This window comes from Cotesia glomerata, linkage group LG1, assembly GCF_020080835.1.
Source record: "Cotesia glomerata isolate CgM1 linkage group LG1, MPM_Cglom_v2.3, whole genome shotgun sequence".
NCBI lineage: Eukaryota > Metazoa > Arthropoda > Insecta > Hymenoptera > Braconidae > Cotesia > Cotesia glomerata.
This window is the reverse complement of record NC_058158.1, coordinates 3,950,832-3,976,557: the sequence shown is the minus strand read 5'-3', so window position 1 is coordinate 3,976,557 and position 25,726 is coordinate 3,950,832. Positions and strand designations below refer to the sequence as shown.

General features: G+C 30.7%; 2 protein-coding genes across 4 annotated transcripts in view; one reads left to right on the top strand and one right to left on the bottom strand.

Moving 5' to 3' along the window:
• Positions 1-25,267, bottom strand: part of LOC123265059 (neo-calmodulin-like) — an 81,381-nt gene extending 56,114 nt beyond the window's left edge. For 2 of the 3 annotated variants that reach the window (XM_044728643.1, XM_044728651.1), the window contains exon 1: positions 2,594-2,682. Coding sequence is in view for 1 of the 3 variants with exons in the window: in XM_044728659.1 (XP_044584594.1) it covers positions 24,678-24,716 (39 nt within the window). In the remaining 2 variants the exon portion in view is untranslated. Of the gene's footprint in view, positions 1-2,593; positions 2,683-24,677 lie in introns of those variants that run through there. The other variant, XM_044728659.1, reaches the window with a different exon arrangement.
• On the top strand, positions 4,395-6,073 carry LOC123262625. The gene is made up of 2 exons (XM_044724906.1): positions 4,395-4,659; positions 4,932-6,073. Exons 1-2 carry the CDS (start codon positions 4,467-4,469, stop codon positions 6,071-6,073), a joined length of 1,335 nt encoding a protein of 444 aa, XP_044580841.1. The 5' UTR covers positions 4,395-4,466.
• Positions 25,268-25,726: the final 459 nt, after the last annotated feature.

The window sequence follows — 25,726 nt, the reverse complement described above, 5'->3', positions numbered from 1 at the left end:
TTTTATTTATGCTCTAAATTTTTAAAGGATTTGAAATAATTCAACACCTAATAAATTGATTGATTTGAGCTCATGAATAATGAAAAACTTTTTCAATTATTCATTGTGATGTATGTCGCAATTTTTTTAATTAAAATATAAATGAAACTAGTATAAATATAAATGAAAAAGATTATAATTTTGATGATATGTAGAACCCCTTATCTATAGCAAAATAAAGTACGAGAATTTATGAATTTCTCATAAAGTATACGATGTGAATGATAACGTAGCAATGTGCATGAATTGCATACATTTCCAACTTTATGTTTGTTTGGCTTTCAAATTCCTTTGTAATGTGTCCTAATAATCCAAAAACTCTGACCTACACTTTAAAAATAAGTTAATTACTTCCTACTGATGAAAAACTACACTATAATAATATTTTATGAGATAATGTTTCGTGGAAGCACGCGACAAAACACCTGCTTGTTACAAACAAAATAAATAAACTATGAAAAAACAGTGAAATCATGAATGCAGGCTCGTAATCACAAAATCGATCGTGTAAAAATAAGTCTTGTGTAGGTTAATGCTCGACACTGATTAAACAATTTTATCAGACTAGTGATAGCCATTTACCAAGTATTGCTTCGATAAAAAAAACAAACCCTTCTTTAAATAGTAATACTGTTTATTTTTAATTCCAAGACTGCGATAATTTAACTTGAGTTTAAAATAAAACCTATAACAAGAACAACAACAACTACTACAATAGTAAGAATAATGAGCAAGTTTTTCACGTGAATATAGGTTGTAATGTAGGTAAGAGAGACATAACAGTAATTATAATTACAAGTAGAATCTCAAATGATCGATACTAAAATCCATACTTATCAAGTTTATTTTCCTTGACACGCAACTCTAGCAAATATATAAACTTTAAATCAACTTTCAAGAAAAATAACTACCTCATAACTGTAATTAAGTCTTTTAGATATGTTTTTTTTTCTTATATAAAGCTTTTAATTTTTTGAAATATTAAACAGGAGCCTATAGCTCCGTATGTAAAGATGTATTATGACAATTAATGGTTACTGTCAAGTGTATACATGAAAACATAATGTAGCGGTGAGTAAATTCGATGACACGAATATCTATTAACGTCAGATATTATAGCGATTACAGAATATGACATAAATGCTTAGTGTTTCAATCTTGTAACTAATAGCAATTACAGCTATGGTAACCGATGTACATATTAATGCTGAGTGATTTATCAATCTTGATGATTTAATTAATGATTTACTAGCCATTAATTAATCTCCACCTGTCTAATAATGATAATAATAATAATACACTATTTGTTTATATTGACAACATGAATAGTTTTTTAATTTTCTTAATTATACCTTTATTTAAACAGTAACTCTCTTATGAACCTCGAATTCATGTCAATGTCAATATCATCTTTAATGAACACTTCAAATGCATTTCTATAGTTTCATTAATTTTCGATATTATTAAACAGTTAATATCAATAAAAATTTTTTTTATTTGGTTATTCAGCTGTCACGATTCCTCAAGAAATAATATATTAGAAATATAAATTCTAGTACAAGAGAAAAATCATCCGTTTCATTTGCGCGCAAGTCCTTTTTCATTGAGCTTTACAACTTTTATCAACTACTGATTCAAATATTACTCTCTTAAGCATTGCAATAATTTTTTGCAACTTATTTGATTATTTATCATATGAAAACACTATTGCACAATTTAAAAACTAATTAAAGCTCTTGAATATCTTTAAAATATTCCTCAACACTCATTACGTCAAATAAATAATTAACTAAACTTTGAAACTGGAAGCAATCGTTTTAATTAATCTACTAAAAAAATTCGTTTATTTTTTAATTACTTTGAATTTTATTATTCACTAACTTAGTGTAAATCTCATCAGATATTTATAAAATTTTGTTTAGTAATTAAAAAATGCCAAAAAATTTTTTATTTAATTTGTTAATTAAACTATTTTTGTCATAACTGAACACACTGCGTGTGACACACGTGTATTTAAACATTGACATTTGCTAGCCATCTCAAGTACGAAGCCTAAGCTATCAATAAACAATACGTAAGCTTATTGTAGTATAAACATTGTAATAATCCTGATAATAATCTTCAATTATCATGTATACAAATTTTCAACTATTAATTACTTTGCAATAAAATTCAGCAGCTAAAAAAAATAATCTAACTCACGTAATTATTTTTAACAAAGACACTAACAATGAAATCATGAATAAAAATTTTAAAAACCAAATTTACTGATTACATAACCACTTTGGCTTCTAAAAATATAAATAAACTTTCATAAAATCGCGAATTTCACAATATATCTAGCATTCACTATTTTCAATAATTAATTCGGCAATAAGATAACTGTAACATAATTTTCTATCAGCGAAGTCGATTGACCCGTTTGAAATTTTAATTTTTTTTTTCATCCATTAATTTTTACGAGTAATCATTACAAAAAGTAACGAGTGAGAATTAAAATAGGCATATTTAATCACGAGTAATTAACGCAAGACGAACATATTTACGAACTTACGTGATTGTTGGTAGGCAGATCAGCCGTGACTGACACCCCAGTAACACCACGCGCCCCTTGCAGATGTACTCATTGCAACCCCCAAATAGTTACGCTACTGCGCAGGTTCGTGCATCCTTCGTAAGTTCCGTCACCGCCTCGTTTCATTTGCTACACGTTTTCTACCTTATATTTATATAAATGTACATGGACGTGTGTGCGCTTATCCTTCTTAACCTAATGTACAGAGTGTCACTGTAGATCTTTGCTAATCGTGAGAGTCACGACTAAGTAAGACTAGCAGCTACGAAATTGCGGTATAAATTTATACCTTTGATTTTAATGATTTAAAATTTCGTAATTGAGTAATTTCTCGAGTTAATTGACGTAGTAATTGGTCGAAAAAAAACGTTACTAGAGATAATTATTTTTAGTAAAAAAAAGCTCGATTAACATTGATCCAAATAATATTTAGTTTATGAATATGCACATGTTCATGAATATTCAAATCATTATTATCGTAGGTATGATTTAACTTTGAACAAAATTATAAGAAGATGTATGGAGAAAGGATAAAACATTTAAGTACATAGTTGAACTGAATTCTTCAAAATATATATATACATAATCAGAGTGAATAGAACTATGAACTAGTACAAGACAAAAATTGCATCCTTGAATATGAGATTGCAGGATTAAAACTCTTTTGTAATCTTACGTTTATCTACTTACCAATTGAATTTTTTAATAATTTTTTTCCACGTTTATTATTTTATTAGGGCAGTAAAACTCTGTTTAAATATCATTTTACTCAACTTTTACTACTTTTTTAACACACCATTTTACACTGGATTCTTTAGTGTCCAGCTATTCCGTATCTTTTTTATTATCTTATGATTTTATTTATTTTTTGACTATTAAAATTATTTTTATTTGTTATTTTCACAGTTAAATTTTCATGGAGTGCATAAAAACTGTCAATATCCCAATTTTATTTGTTTTTTAAAACTTATACGCCACAATTCTTCATCTACTCGGAATAAACTTTATCTTGACACTTAAACTTACTAATAAATTAATTTTTAAAATTGCACTGAGAAAATTTTTTACAAATATTATGAAAATTGCAGTATTATAATTTACGTAATAAATGGCATGAAAAAAAGAGAATAATAACAGCATTAAATTTTTCGCAACAATAATTGAGCTTTCAATATTTGCATAAATGACTTAAGGAAAGCTTGAAAAATAAATAGAGCAGAAATATTGTTTACGAGTAATAATAAAGAAAAATAAAGTGATTTAGTCTCAGCTTATACAAAAAACATCAAAAAAACCTACTGAAGTATTTAATTTGATAAATAGAAAGTAACAAATAATATAACTCTTAAAATAATTATTAAAACTATAGAAATGCGTAGATATTATTGACATCTGTCGGGTGCAAGCGATCTTATTGGTTATTGGCTGTCATGAACAGTGAACTATTTTCTCTGAAATAGTATAAAATATCAAATGAAAGTACAAATGCATTCATCCTTGAAAAGGGATGTAACTATGACACTACAGAATGGATTTATGTAATGTTATTATGTACTACACTTTTATTATATTTTCAATCTTTGATTTTTCCGAGCTCTGTATGGAAGTAGTTAATTATGCTTTGACGTCTCGTTCTCGATGATTACAATTGTAGTAGCGTCAGCTGCTTCCAAATCCACAACATTTAGAGTATTTTAAATTTTATTTCACGAGATTGCCACCCCGCTCCGTGGCGCTCTCCGTTACTTACTTCATATAGTTTCGTTGTGCCCAACGATCAACATCTATGAGTATAAACAACATTACTTAATTAAAAATAATTAAACAAAATCATCTGAACTAGCGGTCCAATATGCCCAAAGAAAAGAAAAAGAAGCGCTCTCGATCTCGATCAGTAGATCGAAAGCGAGAAAAAGAGGAAAATAAAAAGTGGCAGGATGGCATACAACGGCAACTGGATAACCTTCAAAATATTGTGGCGCAAATAGCGCAACACAAACCCGCGGACAATAATTTGGAAGAATTCCAGTCATCCTCATCTTCAGGTAATTTTTTCTTTGTTTTTCTCTTCTCAAAAAAAAAAAAAAAAATTTTTAATAACTTTTTTATAAAAATCTTAAAAAAAAAAAAAAACGAGAGCACATTCCATACGAATGATGCCTGCCTAATAAAGGCAAAGCCTCCGTATAAATATCTATACAGATATTTACATGTTATGTGAACAAATAGTTCATAAAAGTTCCATACGAACTTTAATTTTAATTATCAAACACCTACACGGTTGGTATAATTATAATTTTCAATCCTTTCTGTTTAGAGAGAAACGTCACGCCTGAAGTCGGCGAAGACGGAGAATTAACGGAGAAAAATGACGGTGTAGACACGGAAGACCCTGTCGCTCTCAATCAGACTCCAAAAGAGACTGAAGTAGCCCAACAAGGGCCACTGCTGGACACAGAAATCTTGGAGATTCTAGGAACAGATCCTAATGAAAAAATTGAAGATTCTTTCAAATTCCACCCAGAAATAAAAGGCAGGTGGAAGACATGGATGAAGGAGGGTTTATCTGACGATGTTAGAAAGAGCTTACTTAAAAAATACCCTAGGAAGGGAGAGTTTTACACTGAACCTCCAAAAATAAATTTGGAAATAACTCCGGCGCTCTCTGAAATCACCAAAAAGAGAGATGAGCACTTTGTTGAAACGCAAGAGTGTGTAGGATCGGCAATTATGTCAGTGGGTGCTGCCTTATCACTCCTTCTAGACACTTCTGACAAAGAAGTGGACGAGTTAAAACTCATGGAGTATCTGAGTGATGCCGGTAAACTACTAGCGGAAACCTTTCACCAACACTCAGTGGCCCGAAAATCCTACATTACGCCGGTAATGAAGAAGGGAGTCAAGACTCTGGTCGACTCCATACCTCCAGACCAATGGCTATATGGAGATAAATTGGCGGAGCAACTCAAAGAAGCGAAAGCAATTGAGAATGCTTGCCAGAACTTGAAAGTTCCGGAAAAAGCTACGAAAAAACCGCTCCAGAGGTCACAAGCTTATCAGGGAAACTTGAGGGGCCCGCCTGTCTATCACAGGCAGACGGGCACAAACTACCAGAGAAAGTACTCACGCTTCAAAGCCAGAAGCTCCCCGAACGAGTCAAATACCAAGCCGGGAGAAGACTCAGACCCAGACCAAGGACCCACGAAAGAAATAATCACGGTAAGGAATCCACCAATAGGTGGTAGGCTTCGCTCATTCAAACTTGAATGGGCGAAAATAACAACAGATAAGTTTATTTTATCTTGTCTGAACGGATACTCAATCTCGTTTATAGAAACTCCGTACCAAAAATACATCCCTCAGCAACGATCTTGGTCTAGTAACGAGGAAAGGTTGTTAGAGGCAGAGATTAATAAGCTTTTAAGCAAAAAAGCAATAGAAAAATGTGAATTTTGGTAGACCAGTTCATTTCGCCGTTTTTCTGGTACCGAAACCAGATGGAACGCATAGATTTATCCTAAACCTAACAAATTTAAATAAATTTATCTTGGCACCTCACTTCAAAATGGAAGATATAAGAACAGCCAAAAATCTATTATTGTTAAACGATTTTATGGCTGCTATGGACCTTAAAGACGCGTATCTTCTTGTACCGATAAATAAAAATAGTCGGAAATATTTAAGATTTATCTTTAAAAATGAAATCTACCAATTTACCTGCCTACCATTCGGTCTTAGCTTAAGTCCGTTTATTTTCACTAAAATAATGAAGCCCGTTGTAAATATGCTGAGAGAGAAAGGTTTTTTAGTCGTAATCTATCTGGATGATATATTATTTATTGCAAAGGACTATAATACCTGTCGGGAAAATATTTTATGGTCAAAAAATACTTTAGAAAAGCTCGGATTTATAATTAATGTTAGGAAAAGCGATATGGAGCCGGTGCAAAAATGTAAATTCCTAGGTCTAGTTGTAAATTCAATAGATTACACCATTGAATTAACTGACCATAAAAAAGAACAAATAAAAAGCCTACTGACTGAATTCAGAGCAGGAACCACATACAAAATCAGACAGATAGCAACCTTATTAGGAGTCCTGAATGCAGCTTGCCCCGCAGTTGCTTACGGACTATGTCATTGCAAAAAATTAGAGAGAGAAAAATATGTCGCGTTATTATTAAATGACGGAAATTACGACGGTTATATGACGCTATCCGTTAACGTTGAAGAAGACCTAGCGTGGTGGAGTAAAAACAGCCAAACCGGTAATAACCCGATAAGAACAGGACAATATCAATTAGAAATTGCCTCAGATGCTTCACTATCGGGATGGGGTGCCTTTTGTAATGGTGAAGCGGCGCAGGGCTGGTGGAATAACGAACAAAAGAAACTTTTTATAAATTATTTAGAATTGTTGGCGGCCTTTTATGCTCTTAAGTCTTTTGCATCAAATTTAAACAATTGTGAAATTTTGTTGAGAATAGACAATACAACAGCAATAGCATACGTTAATAAAACGGGAAGTATTCAGTTTCCAAGGTTAAGTAACTTAGCACGACAAATTTGGGACTGGTGTGAAGTTCGAAAGATCTGGATTTTTGCAACTTACATCTCGTCAAAAGATAATTTTCATGCAGACGCAGCGTCTAGAAGCATGAACATTGACACCGAATGGGAGTTATCTGAAAAAGCATTTAACTTGATTGACAAAAAGTTTGGCCCGTTTTCGATAGATCTATTTGCGACATTCGAAAATAGAAAAGTCAAAAAATTCTGCTCCAGATTCCCAAGCCCGGAAGCCTTCAGAGTTGACGCGTTTACAATACCTTGGGAAAACGAAAAAATTTACGCGTTTCCTCCGTTCGCGTTGGTCGCACCTACTCTTAAAAAATTTATCACTGATAAAGCTGAAGGCATTATCGTTGTACCAAACTGGCCTACACAACCTTGGTACCCGTTACTAAAGACGTTGCTCAGGGATTCGCCCGTAGTATTTCAACCTGATAATAAACTTTTAATGTCTCCTTGCAGATCCAAGGTACACCCACTTGCGAGAACACTTTCCCTGGTAGCCGTACGCTTGTCAGGAAAATATATTTAAATAAAGGACTATCTTCAGAAGCTGCGGATATCATGCTAAGCTCTATCACAGAATCTACGCTCAAACAGTATGAAAGTTCACTGAAAGAGTGGTGGGCTTTCGCAAAAGGAAAAAATTACGACATTCATGACGCTGACGAGTTAAAAGTCATAGAATTTTTAACCAAGAGATTCAACAGCGGCTGTAAGTATGGTACCTTAAATTCGGATAGGGCTGCTATTGCCCTCATCGCCCACGAACGCCAAATAGATAACAAATTGATATCACGTTTTATGCGAGGTGTTTTTAAAAAACGACCAACGCGACCAAAGTACGCTACCATGTGGGATACGGATCGGGTTCTTCTATACATAGAGGCTATGCCGGATACCGAAAAGCTGGAAATTAAGAAACTGGCCGAAAAGACAATTACGTTAATGATCTTAGCGACAGCTCATCGTTTACAAACTATGGCTTTGATCAACATAGATAACATCAAAATATCTACTACAGCAATCGAGATTAAAGTTCCTGATCTAATAAAAACGTCAAAACCAGGTACCTTCCAACCTAATTTGGTTCTACCATTCTTTAAGGAAAGAAAAAGTGTGTCCGTAGCAAAAACTCTAACACAATATTTGAAAATAACACAAGCATTAAGAGGTGATACCAAGAACCTCTTTATTTCAACTATTAAACCGCATAAAGCAGTTGGGGCCCAAACCTTAGGTCATTGGGTAAAAGCCTTTTTAAAGAAATCGGGAATAGATACCGACAACTTCAGCGCATATAGTACAAAGCATGCGGCCGTGTCAAAAGCAAAGGTCCGAGGTGTCGACATAGATACAATTAGACGGACAGCGGGATGGTCAAAAAACTCATTAGCATTCGCTAGATTTTATAATAGACCAATACAAGAGTCAAATGAAACATTTGCACGCAAGATATTATCTTAAAAAGTTATGTGTAACATTAAAATAAAATAAATAAATAAATAAAAATTTTGACAAATCGAATTATAATGCAAATATCACTCTAAACAGCTACAATTGTAATCATCGAGAACGAGACGTCAAAGCATAATGTACAGATCAAACGAGCTCGCCGAAGGCGAGCGAAGTTCGATCGGTATTATGCGAAGACGTCTCGTTCGAAGATGATTACATACCCACCCGTAAATCAGTAACCCTTATCTGCCCGTAATCATCTTCTTAAGATAAGCATTATAAGTGAATTTTTAAAAAATTTTAATCATCGATGAGATAAAACTCTAAAATATGAAGTAAGTAACGGAGAGCGCCAAGGAGCGGGGTGGCAATCTCGTGAAATAAAATTTAAAATACTCTAAATGTTGTGGATTTGGAAGCAGCTGACGCTACTACAATTGTAATCATCTTCGAACGAGACGTCTTCGCATAATACCGATCGAACTTCGCTCGCCTTCGGCGAGCTCGTTTTGATCTGTACATTTTCAACGCTCTAGCGCTTTCAATGAAGTTTACTGACAATATCTCGCGTCACTTCGTCCGATATGTTCTTTATTTGATTTATTGCAACAAGAGTAAGCAATGAAGGGCACCTGCCACGCTGTCATTTTGTTTGAAAAATTATTTTTATACCTATATCACTCACTGGTTTTTCGTTTCGGCCACGATTGCGCTTTCAGTAAAAACTTTATGTAGTATGTTATTTCTGTTGGTAAGTCACAACATATTTTTCAAGAATCATGCACAAATTCTTAGTATCGTATTGTTTATCTTACCCAGCTATAAGTTTGTTGGACATTCCTTCTATCGTTTATTTTGTCGCCAGTTCGACTCAGATAAAGTATATAAAAACTGTCATAAGTTAAATAATTTTTTTTATATTGTTCTCTTTATTTAAATAGTAAAAAATAAGTGAAATTCAAAAATAATTAAAATTTTTAAGCTTATGCTTGTAAATGACTGCACAAATAAAGTTTTGACAACAGATAGAATTGATTTAACTATGAACGCAAAGTTATTTTCAACATGATATTAAAATGTCATTTGCAAAATTTCCAACTGTCTTGACAGCAAATATTTTAAGAATTTAGTTTCGTTTTAATAGCAATCCGTACTGCTGTAAATTATTGATAATGATTTTTATAAAAGTATACGTTAGGGTTGATAAATAAACAAGAGTGAGAAAATTCGATTATAAGCTATCATCATTTGTTACTTTATTTACCTTTTTTTTACTTATACTACCATATATATCAGGCAGTAACGTGGGAGGATGATTGTAATAGATGTTTTAGGACTTTCTTTAACTAAAGTGATTTTGTATGTTGATGAATGACTTGTATTGTTCGGCAGCTATTGTAAACTGAAAAAGACTACAAAATAAAATGTATGTTTAGTTTATTAGTCAGATTTATTTCTCCTCGTATATTTATCTCTTTAACGGAAGTATTTTTTACTAGTTTATTGTGTTCGCAACAAAATATTTGTCGGATAAGGTCGTAAATTAAATGGCACAACCGCAAGGAATTTGTGACTACACATTTAGTTTTTATCATTGAATCAACTTTGATTGCGGTCCTTGACCGTTTTGAAATCGTCTAGATCTAGTTCACGTAGTGGAACTTTGAGGGTAGTTTAGTTGTATTACTTGGCCTTCGATCACCAGTTATGATGATGGATAAACATTACACACGTAACACATCTGCTGAAAAAGTCTTTAACATTTAGTTGTTTGAGCTGTTTAACTTAAAAACTGAAAATCTAGTTTAGTAAAAAGATACCGAGTAAAATCGATCGAAAGAAAGAAAATTTTCCTGGAGTAGTAACTTGATGGTCAATGGTAAAGAAAATTTCGAGTATGAAGTAGGTAGTAAGTTTTTATTGAACACAACGCACTGTATCTACTGAGTCGGTAAAGAAGTTATGGCTGACCGGAAAGCTTGGGAGCTTTATTCCACACGATAAGCTCCACTGCAGCTTTCAGTACAAGTGTTCTCTGACTTACCAACTAGCGTGATTACATGTTCAATAAATTTCAAATAGTTTCAGTGATGGTAATAGTAACACAATGTATATATTCAGCTAAAAATTATCAGTAAGAAAAAAATAAATAAAAATTACATTTGTTCTTTAAATTATTGACGTCAAATAAATGATAACTTTTGTTAGAAACTTATCGTCAGATTACAATTAAAGATTTATGTTGACTAAGAATTTATCTTAATACAAATCGCGGCCAATAGATGGATTGAAATGAAAGAATTAGATATCAGATTTTAATCACAATAACTTTTTACTTTCTTTATTTCGTCGAGTTATGTTAAAAAATAATATTATTTTATAAAGTATAAGATTATATCATCAAGATTTTGTGATGGGTAATTATAATAATAAAATTAATCAAGGCTAAAAGTGTCTTTTGTTTATTGATTACGATAATTAGAGCTTATTATTCATCAGAAAAAAACAACCAAAAAAATAAAATTTAATCAATGATTAAATTGTTGATCAACTTAATGAAGCTGATAAATAGCTAATGTAATTTTCATTTTATTTATCAGTATACAATTTATCCATTGGAGTGATAGCGAATTACAAGGAACAACGGCTGTAATGGAAGCAGTGTCTAATCGTCTGTGAAGTGTCAAGGTTGAAGAACGAATAGAATAAAAAATTTTAAATGAGGTTATCGGTATATTTTCATCAGGTAATAAAGAAAATCCATTGAGGATAATGGTTTAGTTCTTCAATATAATTTGTCGGTATCTTGTCGTCGGGTGAATTTTAAAATATCTAAAATTAAAAAAAAAAAAAGAAGAAGAATAAGAAGTAAATTATCATGTGAATAATAGTTTATCAAATAAATAATTTTCCGCGTGAAATACACCTTGGTATTATTCCATATCATTGACTACTGGGGTTTATATGAACACACACGTTCATATAAATTCAATATCGACGTTATGGGTGACGCGTTTGTGCTTGAAAGAAAAAACGGCCGTATATATAATACACGTACGCAGGGTGAATACGTAATGAAAAAATCTTCATTGGACGTTGAAAGCTAAAAGCTTCACAGATACTTTAATCAACCTAGATGCCCACATGAGAGTATAGCAAACTGTTGTCATCAAGATGACTATAATTTCTTATGTGTATGTGTCGTCTGTTGGGATTTACCGGACAAGTGCTCTCTAATAAAATAACGAGACGTTTGTATATTAATGTTTTCATGATACTACGGAAAAAATATTTTTCTTTTATACACACATTAACGTTTGAACTTTGTGACGTCAATAAGTTACTTTATAAATACGCAGACGATTACTTTCATTCATAGATAATCTAAAAAGTTATTTTTTTCATTTATGATAAAAATATTACTGATTATATTGATAAGCTTATTTATTTATTTCTTTTAGTTAGTAGATGTAAAGAGATGAATTAAATAAAAATGGATGAAACAGAGGAATATCACTATCATTAAAAACATTTGAAGAGAAATTTAATCGGATCAGCTTATCTATTATAAATTCTCCAAGAGATATGCGTGGTTGCTGGACCTGAAATTGTAATGGAATAAATTTACGATGGAAATATGTTGAACGGGTTGAAAAGACTGAACAAAATTATTCACGCAAAAAATATTTACTTGAATCAAAAATATTTTATGTATACTTTAACGCTTTTGAATTAGAACTTCAATAAAATAAATTTAAATTTATCACCGACAAAAAGAAAAGTCGATGAATAATGTACTAAATGAAATAGATGAAGTTTGAAGAAGCACGTGTGTAAAACAAGCTGAAGTAAATGAGAGAATAAAAGAAGAGCGTATACGTGTAAAGAAGATTAAATTGGAAATAAATACACAGATCTGTTCAATAGATATTTGCTCTCATGGGAAATTCAATTTGTCTTTACTCAAGAAGAACTATCAACAAATTTTGTCTATTTATTTATTTTTTTATCACTATTATTACTATTTTTATTTTTTTCAACATGTCAAGTAGCTTTTCATGTTGAAATTGACAGGGTTTTAGGCAACCATGCTTCACCATAAAAATTCACGACTCTGTTGGCTTTCAAGTAATCAGATTTTCTCTTCACACGAAATACTTTAAGCTCGCTATACTTTTCACACTGACAACTGCTTTCGCGAATCCGCACCAGCAAGTAGTTATTTCATTTCTGAAATAAAATAAAGTAAATAAAAATTCCGTTTCAATTTAAAGTAACCAACTCACCACCTCAAAGAACTGTATTTTACTGAAAAAATAATTAGTTCATACCACGAGGATGATGAATGGCCAAGTATTTTATTATTAATCAACTCGTTAAATTTTAAGCGTCCTAAACATCAAAATAAAATAATTCTTGCTTTCTCGTTAAAATGAAATTTATTTTCGCAGTTCTCCGTAGCCTTGACCTCACTTTATTTTATGCAACTTTAGTATTAGTAAATATTATAAAGCGGTTATTAGTTATTATAACGATCTAGTGTATTTATATTGGAGGCTAAAAATAAACTATAAGGTCATTACACACACAGACACCTTACTCGATTTTATTCACTAACAAGCTAAATATTTAGTGAGAGCCCTCTTTTCCTTTATTCTATTTTTTTTTCTATTTCCTCAAAATTTAACACACCCTACAAATATTTTCTTTGTTCCCTATATTTACTCAATGACTCACTAGTTTTGCATCCACTCAATTTATTTTCCTGATAAAAAAATAACATTGTCTAAGTCAATCAGGATCTTTAGATAGAGTAACTCAATGAAAAATAAACACATTCTTTTTTTAGTGGAAAAAACATGTGCATGCCCTATTTGATTAGTAACATAAAAAAAAACTAACATAGATAAAACTTTTTGCTGTTCTAATCAATTCGTGGATTTATTTTCAAGTGAAAAAACAAAAACTTAATCCGAAAAGCTGGATCTCTAGAATTATGATATTTTTCTATTTTTTAAAACTCTACTGCTGACTATATTTACACTCGCGAGATGGTAAAGTTACCGTGTATAATTGAATTTTTTTCTAACTTTGGCCAAAAATGACCTTGCTTAGTTGAACTTTCTTTGGATTATTAATTGTATCTTTGTATATACTTGTATAAAAATTTTTTACTCCATAGGAAATATTCGTAAAAATTTTACAGAATACTGACAAATGCATAAATAAATTTTATCAAAATCTCACAGTGTTCAATGGAATAAGAGCCTTGAAGATTTGAATACGTTTTCGTTAGCACTCTACAACAATTCTATGCGTCTTTTCTCAGGCTATGGACCCGCTGCTAAATAAAATCATACATTAGAGAGCAAATTAAATTACCACCCAATTTAGATTCTATAGCCCTAGTTTTATCATACTATCGTTATTATTTGTTATCACATTTGTCGGATACGTTATCAAGAAATACTGTTATTGGCCATCAACTGTCGGATGTAAATAAAGGAAAATAAATAAATACACCCTTTCAGTATTAGGAACACGAAATAGATTGAATAAAATATTTATTAAAAATCTATAGAAAGTTTGCGGCACTAGTACGTGAAAACTAAAAAAAAAAAATTAGAAAAAAAATTGTTACTTGTCAATACGATTAAAAAGTAGAAGGTAATTGTGATGGATGCAGTAAGCCATAAGATTTAATTAAGAGGTGATAAATACAGGTATCTATGAACATTTGATACGTGACCTAAATAAGTCGCTGCATGTATAGAAGAGACAGATAGAGATAGAGATGGAAAATGGACATAGCCAAAGAGTGAAAGTGAAAATAGAATGAGCTTGTGATCGTGAGCAGAGAATAGAAGAAAGGCATCCTGTCTATTTTTCCGTACATCCAACAATCAAGCTCAAGGCTTTACTATTCTTTTAGCTGAGTTGTTTTATTTCCTTCTTTCATCTACTCTAGGGCTTCCGTCTTCTTATTCTTATTTACTCTTTTCCTTTTTCTTTTTATTCATTTTTTATTATTACTCGCTATCTTAAATCGCTCTCATAACTTTCTACCCACGGAAAATAAATATCGAATAATAATGTTTTCTTACTATACAAAACATATATTTATATATTATTGATGTATACAAATATAATTCAGGATAATACAATTTTTCCACTGAATTGGAGGCTCTTCGTCTTGAGGTAGGATAATTTTACTCACTTTTACGACTAAAAAAATTTTTCAATAAAATAATTCGATATTACTTAGATCGAAAAATATTTTATATAAAAAGTTGATCTCAATAGAAAAAGTCTTGAAAGAATTTTTTCTGAGAAAAAACTTGAATATTAAATAAATTAAAGTACCGTAATTTATTTTATGACGTTGACAGTCTTCATACTGTGAATTCCTCAACATCTACTCGATGCTCTACTCTTGTTCGAACGACTTTAGATGGCTGTTCTCACTTGCTCTTCTCGCGTTTCCTGCCCTTTCTCAAAGTGAAGGTGGATAAGAATTTAAAAAAAAAAAAGATGTGACAGGGGTATTAGGTGGGTGAAGTTCCCGTGGTAGGAACAGAACGTGATCGCAAAGTAGAAGCACTCGGTTTCCGTAGCAACGAATAGTAAATTCAAGGGATTCTTCAATATAACAAACAACACACTCGTATTTACACAAACTGTTATCTAACACAGGCAAGTTTAACACCTTTGGAAAGGAAACCTCATTAGCGATAAGAGCGAAATACACTTTACGCATGCACACCTTGTTCTAGGGTTTAATCTTACGTCAACCCCTCTAATGACGTTGCGATGTAATCCCCAATGACTATACTTTACTGTACCGTTAACTACAAGTTTCAGGACAAAACGAGTAGGGTAGAAAGAAAAATAATAAATGTCAACTCTATGTTTTATATATTGAGTGTCATGTGTACACTTACTATAAAAAAAAAAAAAAAAATGAACATAAAAATTACTACGGTAGCGTCATAAATTTAGCTAGTTTATAAAAGTGTTTTTTAATTTTAATTACGCATTAATCCATTTTATTTCAAGTTTTATGGTTAGTTTTATAAATTTTATCCTTTAGTAAAAAAGTAATTTTTAATTTAAAGTTTAAATTTATTTTTATGTAAAATAAATTGTATTACTTTAAATTGGCAAATTTTAAAGTCTGTTTTTAGTTATTTATTACTCTTAAACAATAATTAAAAATGCTCTTTATCAACACGTTATATCTTTCAAGCATGTGTTAAAAAAAATGTTATGCGTAACAATAAAATAAAATTGATACTCCAATCTTCTGAGATCCGTCGAATTATCATTTGAAATGGATTCAGCAATATATTTCTCTTGATTTATTTATATCTAAAAGTGCTTTTATTATGATTTCAAATTAAAATAACATAAATAAATTTTTCTGAAAGATATTTTTATCTAGGTGACATCAAAATTTTATTTATAAAAAAAAATATTACAGTAAATTTAATTGTTCTCATTTATTAACAAACTGCAAATTAAGCATCTTCCACGTAAGCCAATTAAATATCGTGTGCTGTAGGCCTAGCAACAGGTGGGTTGTATTTAAGCTGGTGGATGTTAGTTCACTTAAGAATAAATTGCTGGATTACAAAAATTTTATAATTCATTTTTTAATTAAAAATATTATTAATTTAGTTAACAGAATATTTTATCTAGATGTTACATTGATTTAAAATAATTGCAATAAACCGATCGAATAGTGGAATTGGAACCACTCCGATGACCTAACCGAGTATATTACTGAGCTAAATGGCTCGAGTAATTACGCAAGTAAAGTGTTTATCGAGGAAATTGGCAGATCGAACAACGTGAAAAGCATTAATTACTCGTGTTAATAACCACATTTTTCATCGCAATTGATCTCTGGGGGAATGTAAAAGTGATACTTTTTTTAATGGTCGTCAATTTTTCGCAGCTGGAAGGTGTAATATAATTTATCGCATATTATGAAACCAGTAAAATGATAATATAGTGAAAAAAATAGAACAGAAAATTTTTATAGCTGTTGCATCTACGTCTAAAAAATATAAAACAGTAGATAAGAGAAAATAATAATAGGGTGGTCAGTTTAAGCATCGTGTAAAAATAAAAATTTATTTCAGGAAAACCGTATAGTGCAGTTGTTACATGCTTTGGAGCTATTTCGCGGAAAAAGACCATTACACATGTACACCACTGTTAACAATAAAAGATTATCTTTACCGTAAATTGGTGCTCAGTTTCATTTTCATTAAGGCTTGTTAGGTGAGACAGCGATAAGACAATTATTGTCGGGAATTAATCTTCCGCGTATGTTAGTGATATAGTATTATATACCTTATAATAGACTGTTGCTATTACTCGTTTAATGACTAAAGAATTTATTTCATTTATAGGAATTAAATATGACTGATAAATTTAGGGAATCGTTTTATTACTCTTTTATTACTTCTAAGTGCTCAAATTATTTATTTGTTGTCATCAGCCGATATTCAGTTATGTTTTTGAAGTTATTGTTTTAATTGAATTGTAAGGAGACGCAAGTAAATATATTAATTGAGTTGATCAATTGATTAATACCCCTCGGAGATCGAATGCTTTTTTGAAGCCTTCGTATCCGACTAATGAATAGTGAACAAGAATATAAAAAAGAAAATAGTAGGTGATATTTTCATTAATTTATAAATTACATTCAGGCGTAGCAGGATTTTTTAATTAGGTTAATGAATGATTTCTCTGCAGAAATAGATAACTAAAAAATTATAAATGAATGCAAAAAGAAAAGGAGAGTTGAGTGTTTAATTTCAATAATATGAATAACTCGCTGGAATTATAAATAATTAAATATCTTAATTGAGCTTTATTAAAATCTGTCAGTTGGTAATTCAGCCACAATTTTACTGGATCATATAATATACGTTTTAATATTTTTTTTTAATTTAAATTTTTGGTTCATTGTTGATAGGCAATTGTTAAAAATTTTATTTTTACACTTGTTTCATATTTCTTTATACGTTCATTTTTTTTCGTTCTACGCGAAAAAATAATTGAAAATCGTACCTGTGAAATGCTATTTATTTACTCATCAAATAGAAAAAAACTGTATTTGAAAGTTATAACAAGATTTTTACTTATTTACTTAAAAAAAAAGTAAATAAAAGCGAAAAATCGGGTATAGTATAAATTTAAAAAGTTACGCAAAGCTCGCACTTGGTTTAGATTTAATATTGCAGGTCTATTGTACATGTACTACGAAAACCATAAAATTGACTTTAGGATTTCAGAGTAGACGCAAATAAGCCCGGAAATGCAATTTGTGAGCTATTGTACTGACACGATATATCACTCGATATTCACGATTTCAATTTACATATTTGTAATTTCATAAGGTTCCTATTGCGTTATTTGATTTGTGAAACTGACCGAAAATTTCAAAAACCAATCAATGTCACGCGTATACGTTATCTTTAATATTTTGACGACAGGTAACATGACAATTTAAAGTTTATGACAATGAAGAAAAAATTAACTTGATTCAAAAGATAAAATTAATTTTTTTTTAATGTGATAGTATTTAATATTAGTAAAAACTTTTTAATCTCTTATTATTGTTATTATTATTATCATTGTCATAAAAAAAATGATTCAACGATTATACCAATTTATCCCATTATCTATAGCCATTACACACTGCATTATAAAATAAAAAAATGATGATAATCGCAATCGCATTTTATCCAGGGTCAGAGTTGTTCAAGTTGAACGATCAGTTACATTTTCTTTTACAGGATAATAACTATCAGTTGAATTTTATGGCAATTAGTTTTAAGCGTCGCAAAAATATAAAAGAATATCGACTTTGTAGATTTATCAAAAAATACAATCACGTAATAATCTTTATTACTGATATTTTTACCATAGATATAATCGTAAATTATTTGTCATCTCAAAAAACTGTTTCGAAAATTAGATATAATAATTATTATCGTTATCGAGAGACATTCATCAATTATTCATTAAATCATAAAGTTATATCGTATGAATTTGTAGTAGAAACCCTGTGATATTGTCACATGCGTCATGAAATAAATTATTCATACAGATAGATAACTATAATAGAGTTACATCTGGAGAATATTGCATCCTTGAGTATATACGATTCACTGTGTTGCATATAAAATAACCGACAAATAATCTAAAAAATCTTTTCCTTCATAAATTTCATTATTTTATAATAGAAATCCATCGAGAATTTCTCAACTATTTTATTTTAGGCAGTCGACTTTAAAAAAAAAATAGTTGTGTAATACCATTTTTATATTTTATGAATAAAATTTATTTTACAAATAAATCTCTACAAATGGACAGAATTTTATTTTCCAAGAGAATTTTGTATGTTATTTTCTCAAGTTACAAAGCTAAATAAAGTTGAAATCGAATTTTTGAAAGGTGAAATAAAAAAAAGTAATTATTCGGTCGGTTAATATTTTTTTACAGAGTTTTGTAGTAGAAAGTTCCGTTCAGAAACTTCCTAAATTATATTGTTCATGGTTCTACATGTATCAGTCGTAACATTTAGCGCACAAAATACTTGATTTTGTCACCTTTATACAGGACTGAATGTAATAATTTACATACGCATTCAAATTTTGGTACCTAGATCGATACATACACATATATATTCATAGAATTATCTCGTATTTATGATACACCGGGAGATACACTGACGTAGTAACATCATCAGAATCACAATTATAAGTTGTCCCTAGAAAGCGCTATTATGAAGTTATGAAATTGAGATTTCGACAAAGACAGAGTTACTTAATGTTACCTTGTGGTAATTTTGAAATCTCCAGAGATTTGAATTATATCATAATTGAGAGCACTTAATTAACTAGTTGCTTCAAACAGACATATCATTTCTAATTCACATACAAAGTAGAAAATATTGTCAGTATAGGCTTATTTATTTATTTGTTTTCTTTTTAATAAACAAAATTTACTAGCAAATATTCAAAATAATTTCACCGCTATACTCAAACAAGAACAATAAATAAAGAGAAACATGCAATAATTCAAATGTATGCAAATTTTCAATTTATCTATTGTTACTGATTATAGTTTTGATAAATAGAATTATCATTTGTTTTCAAATATTTGCATCTTACTAAATCAACCCTTTCTACTTTTCGGTTTTATAAATTCAAAAAAAAGTTTAATAATAAATCCGGATTTGGAGATTACTATATTCTGATCACATTAATAATTGAAAATTATTCTCTAATGATGACTTTATCAAAATTATAATCTGCTAAATGATTCAATTAGCATTCATCGTTATTATATATATCGACGAAACACTCTGCTAAAAGTCTACCATTAATTTAATAACCATGCAAACTAACCTTCAGGCACGTTTTGTTTGCGTGTAAATATATATACATCTGAACTAAACCAAATCACGGCTCTTTGTGGCATTAAAGCTATTAATCATAAGCATTACGTTATGCAGTATCGTTATATATGTGTATTGAGCCCTGCATATATAAATTAATGCATATAATGAATTCGAAGGCCTTACTAAATCCTTTACAACGACATCTTCTTAGGAATAATAATCCAAATTCTGATAATAGTGATAATTTAAAGATCTAGTTATTAATGTAAAAAACAAAAGGATAGCTAGATGTAAAAAGTTTTATAAAATATAAAACTACATGACAAGAAATGTCTTCACTAAAAACTTTTTGAGTAAATTGATCAAGAATATTGTGAAAGAACAGAAATTACGCAATTTTTTTTATGTTTATATATTATATGATATATAATACAAGGGAAAGAAAATTTTATGCTTTTTGTTGGGTAAATAAAGTACAAGTGCAAAGAAAACTTTGACAGAAAAGAGGAATCAACTTAAGTTGACCAACTCATCACGGAAAAGTAAGACAAAATGAGTTAACTGTTGAGTTTCTCTGCAGAGGCAGATACTTTCATTCCCCTTTCAATGTAAAAGGCTATTATTTTTGCATTCATACTTTCGTGTCACTGTTAATGTCACTTCTCTTTGTATCTTCACTGTAGTATTGTTTTAATCCGGATATTAATTGTTAACCACAATCTTAACTTACAATACCATAAAAATACTTAATTACTTTTATTATTCTTTTTCTATATAAAAGTAAAACTGAATTTTTAACTTCCCGCTAAGAAAATCGAAGATTTTCGAAAAATCGGGAAGTTATTGGTTTTACATCGTTTTGCAAAAATCGAGGTTTTAACAGATCTCGACGTTTTGAAGCCCTAAGAAGCTTTCCTGACTATTTTTACGATGATGTCCGTACGGCTGTGTGTGTGTGTGTGTGTGTGTGTGTGTGTGTGTGTGTGTGTGTGTGTGTGTGTGTGTGTGTATGTCTGTAAACCTCTTATAATTTCTGAACGGCTTGACCGATTTGATCGCAGTTGGTGTCATTCGAAAGGTCTTCGCCAAACTTAGATTTCCTGTAATTTGGAACCGATTCAAACCAATAGATTTCGAGAAATTGCAAAAAAAGTGAAAAAAAGTTGTTTTTTTTTTTCATTTTTTAAAAATATCTCCGAATTGGCTGAACCGATCGACTTCAAAAACTAATCAGCTCTTAACCTTGAAAACCCACATCGATCGCCACCAAAAGCGTCAGAATCGGTTGATGCGTTCGTGAGAAATCGTTATCGAAAAAAGTGTTTTTTTTGTAATAACTCCGAAATTTTCCATCGGATCAATTTTTTTGTGAAAAATTATTTATAGAGCTCAAAAAACTACATCGATCGCCGTCAACCGCGTGAAATTCGGTTGATTCATTCAAAAGTTACAGCAGTTTGAAAATTAAAAAAATCGTGTTTTATTGAACTTTGATAAGACTTTTGGGCTTGAAGAGCTCAAAAGCATAAGAAAGCTATCTCTTCGAGCTCGGAGAGCTCAAAATAACACATAAATCGTATTTTTGAGCTCGAAGAGCTCAAAAACGTCATAAGTGCAATTTCAAGCGCCTAGGTATGGAATTAGCGGGAAGTTGCAGGGATGGCTTTCAGGGTCAACCGTTTTCCCAATTTTTTTTCTATCTATTTTATTAATAATAAATGGTACATAAGATTCTGCTCAGTGACAAAAAGTAAAATGATTTTATTTTTCAATATCTTTTAAGAATGGATAGTTTCACAAAACTCAATTTAAAAATTTTAATTAAATTACTCGAAAGTTCCTATTATTAAATTCAATAAATGTATAATAAAATAAATGAAACTAGTGCACGGAGAAAAAAATTTTGTTATAGGAACTCTATAGTAGTTAGTTAGTTGTAAAAAGTTCCAGTAGGTTAACGTATTCTTATGGTAACAATACCGTTTGGCTCCTGCAACTCTACATCGTTGAGCTCCGAGAGCTAAACGTTATTTACCTCTCACAACTCCACAGGATCGTTCTGAGACTATAACAAATTTTTGGCAGTCAAAATTATCTTATTTTCTTAATTATATCAATAAATATTGGACATAAAATCACTACCGTATATGCACAAGAAAAGATAAATAAATGAAAACAAATTTTATTTTGTGTTAAATGGGGTCTTTTTAATGTATTCTGATAACTTATTACTTATCACAATCTATTCAACTAATAAATTAAATTAACAGCCACTGCAAATGAACCTTGAAAAACCATAAATACAAAACAGTTCTAACGAAATTTTATTTGACAAAAAAAAAACCTATTTCCTTAAATAAATAAACTGGAAACTTAATTGTCCTCATATATTTTTAATAATATGGATGAGTAATAAAATAATTCTGTTTGTCATTTTAGAAGGTTATAAAATATGTCAGCGCACTCCACTACTGCGCAACGTAGAGCGCTCCCAACTATACCGTTTGGCTCTGAGAACAATCCCGTAGAGCTCTGAGAGCTCAACAACATTGAGTTATCAGAACTAAATAACATTTTGTTACTGTAACTCTACAACGAATAGTAAACTGTGTATAGTTGTGGTAACTCTACAGTTAGGTTACCAGAACGAAACTTTTTTTTTCATGTATAGTAAAATTTACAAGCATTGTTCTCTCATGCAAAATACAATTGATTTCCTGTGACAAACGGAAATAGATTGGTAAAGTAATTGTCTCCGGGTTGATAAGATCGAGACGAGAATTTGCTCAATAATTTCCGCAAGTTCATTATTGTTATTGCTCTTCCGCGATTATAAAATATTGAATTAAATACATTAAAAAAAGCGGACAGAATAAAAAGAGTTAAATAAAAATAAAAGCTCACGTGTTTAAAAAAACTTATCGTCTTCGAGTATGTTTTCTCAAAGACTGATTTTCCGATAAGTTTATTTGACACTCTAAAAGTATTTTTAAAATCCGCGACTCTTCACTTTCATACCCCCTTTTTTTATTACAAAAGAAAATAATTCTTTTGATGTTCATCAAATGCGACTATTATTTTTTTAATTTATTTAACCACAATTAGTGGGTATAATAATAATAATAATAATAATTGTAGAGCTTTTATTTCTAATTTAGACCATTAGGTTAGCTAAGTAAATAATAACGCATGAAATAATCTCCTAAAGTTACCTCTATTTTGACTACACGCCGATTTACTGTCTGCAAATGTTAACACTTGAACTTCTATTACTTTCATATATATATGTACGTATGTATTTTTTATTTCATATCTACTGGTCCACAGTCAACACGGTGTTAAGGAGATTTCACACGAATAAATATAGCTTGAAAAAAAAAAAATCCATTGAAATTTTAACTCGCGTAACAATATAAAACTTGAACTAAATTAGAGGTTCTTTTTATTTTATTTACGACTTTTTTTTTTTTTTTTCAAGTATACTAATATCAGTTCATTTGCAAGTTAAATGAAACTTTGCGGAATGAATTATCAACATCTTTGGAATTATTAAAAATTGCATAACCACGTCAAGTCGGCGATTAATCACTCTTCCTGTCGGGTATTTTATCCATCATAAAATAAATAATAAGATCAAAACCGGGAAATTTGCAGTCAGAAGATGAATTAAAAAATAAAAAAAGTTTTTAAATAAATAATCTTGTCGCTCGGGGGATTATAATCAAAAAAATATGGTGTCTAAAAAAATTTAACTAGCCCGCGAAAAAAAAAAAACTATTAATTATAAATTCTGTCATAACCATAATACGAAAATTGAGTAAAAAATTAATTTTAATTATCTCTTAATTAAATGGTAATTTAAAATTAAAATAATTCGATTATTGTAATTTACTCAGACGGGAATGTCGACAACGGTTTAATTAGTTGAGTAACATGAGCAAATAATACATGAACTCGGTGGTTTAATTATTTGGCGTTTTTTTAAGATTCAAAAGATATTAATTTTAATTCATCATACGAAATTCTCGTTCTACGCTACAACACACTAGAGCTTGTTAATCTCACATACACAGTATGTTTCATAGACTATATTACATCATATCAGGGTGCAACGAGTGCTTGTAAAGCTGCAGACTTCAATATGTTCGCAGGATTATACGTTAACTTTAATTTTATAAGCCTTCATATGCACACGGCACCAACATACTGATTTTTTTTTTTTTTTTCATAAACTTGTAAATAGTAGATCGTCAAAAAGTTTTTACAGAAATACCAACAAATAATAAAAAAAAACCTTAGAAATAAAATAATATACCTGGGCATAATGAATGCGCTGCATAAATCGGAAAGTTTATGCATAAATTTTCGGTCATGTAAATTTATATCATACACTTGTTGTAATTCTATCACATACATTTTTTTTATACCCTGACTTTTATTACCCTAACTTTTTTTTATAACACGAAAAAAAAAGTGTAGAGTGTCTTAATTAAAGTGACATAATAAAAACTTTTCGTTCTATTAAAAACAATGACTTTCTCCTTCTATAATTAAATTCATACAAAATTTTTAATTCAGCGACAGTGTAGTAATATAAAAAAAAAAAAAACTTACCCTCCGCATAACGCGTAACGAGAAGGATGATGTCTTCATATTGACGAATTATTAAGCAAACTTTAAAAGTTATTTGTCTCCTTAAAAATAATTCAAACTAAACCGTTTTTCAGTGACTAAAGTTGACTAAACAAATTGAAGCTCTATCCGGTTTCAGTTTCTCAGCTGGTTCGTCTTTCGACTTTAAATCTTACAAAGACAAATGCAATTGAACTTATAATTTAAACAACCTACTTCCAACTCGAATATTAATGTCAACGATAACGTAATAATAAACTAGTCTTGAATTTTATTAAAAATTACTTTAAGTTGGCTCTGCTCGTACAGGTGGTCGCGAAAAGACTACTCGGTAATAGAGACTCCGGACAAAAAAAAGGAAGTTCACCACGGCGGTATATCAATTTTCGAGTAAAAATATTCGGTTTGAAGCGTCCATTGACCAAGTAGGTGAATGTGAGTGATGTCAATCACTTGAAACGTGATATGATACGAAAGCTCTCGGAGGCTTGAACGACTTTAAGAGTACTTTCGACTGGTACGTGAACGCAGTTCCCGAACGTCTGATCGGGCTGGCCTCGGTTGGTCTCTGTACTATACTAGCATAGTAGAATAGATATATTAAAATCCTCTCTACTCTATTCCACCTTGTAGCCTGCGATGGTACCGCGCAGGCCCATAGAAACCCGTAGCCAGGGGTGCGCCTGCTATACGTTACCTTAAGGCTGTGAAGGTCTGCGACTGGGTCGTATGACATGACACGGAACGACGACTATGACTATCATTACTCCTATGACAGAGATAAGTATCCCAGGCTAGATCACCGAGCACCAACTGACATTAAAAGTGTTGGTCGTGCCCCAGAAGCTCCTCCAGCTCAAGGCCACACAAAGAGTATTCACTAAACTAAATTCATCTAAACACCAATAATGTAACGGTTACTCCAAACCAGATCATTAGTACAGTTTCATCATTAATCATCACCATTAGGCTCTGCTGTGTTGCATGTGAGCTTCATTATATGGATCTCTACATGAAGCTTGCGGTTTTGC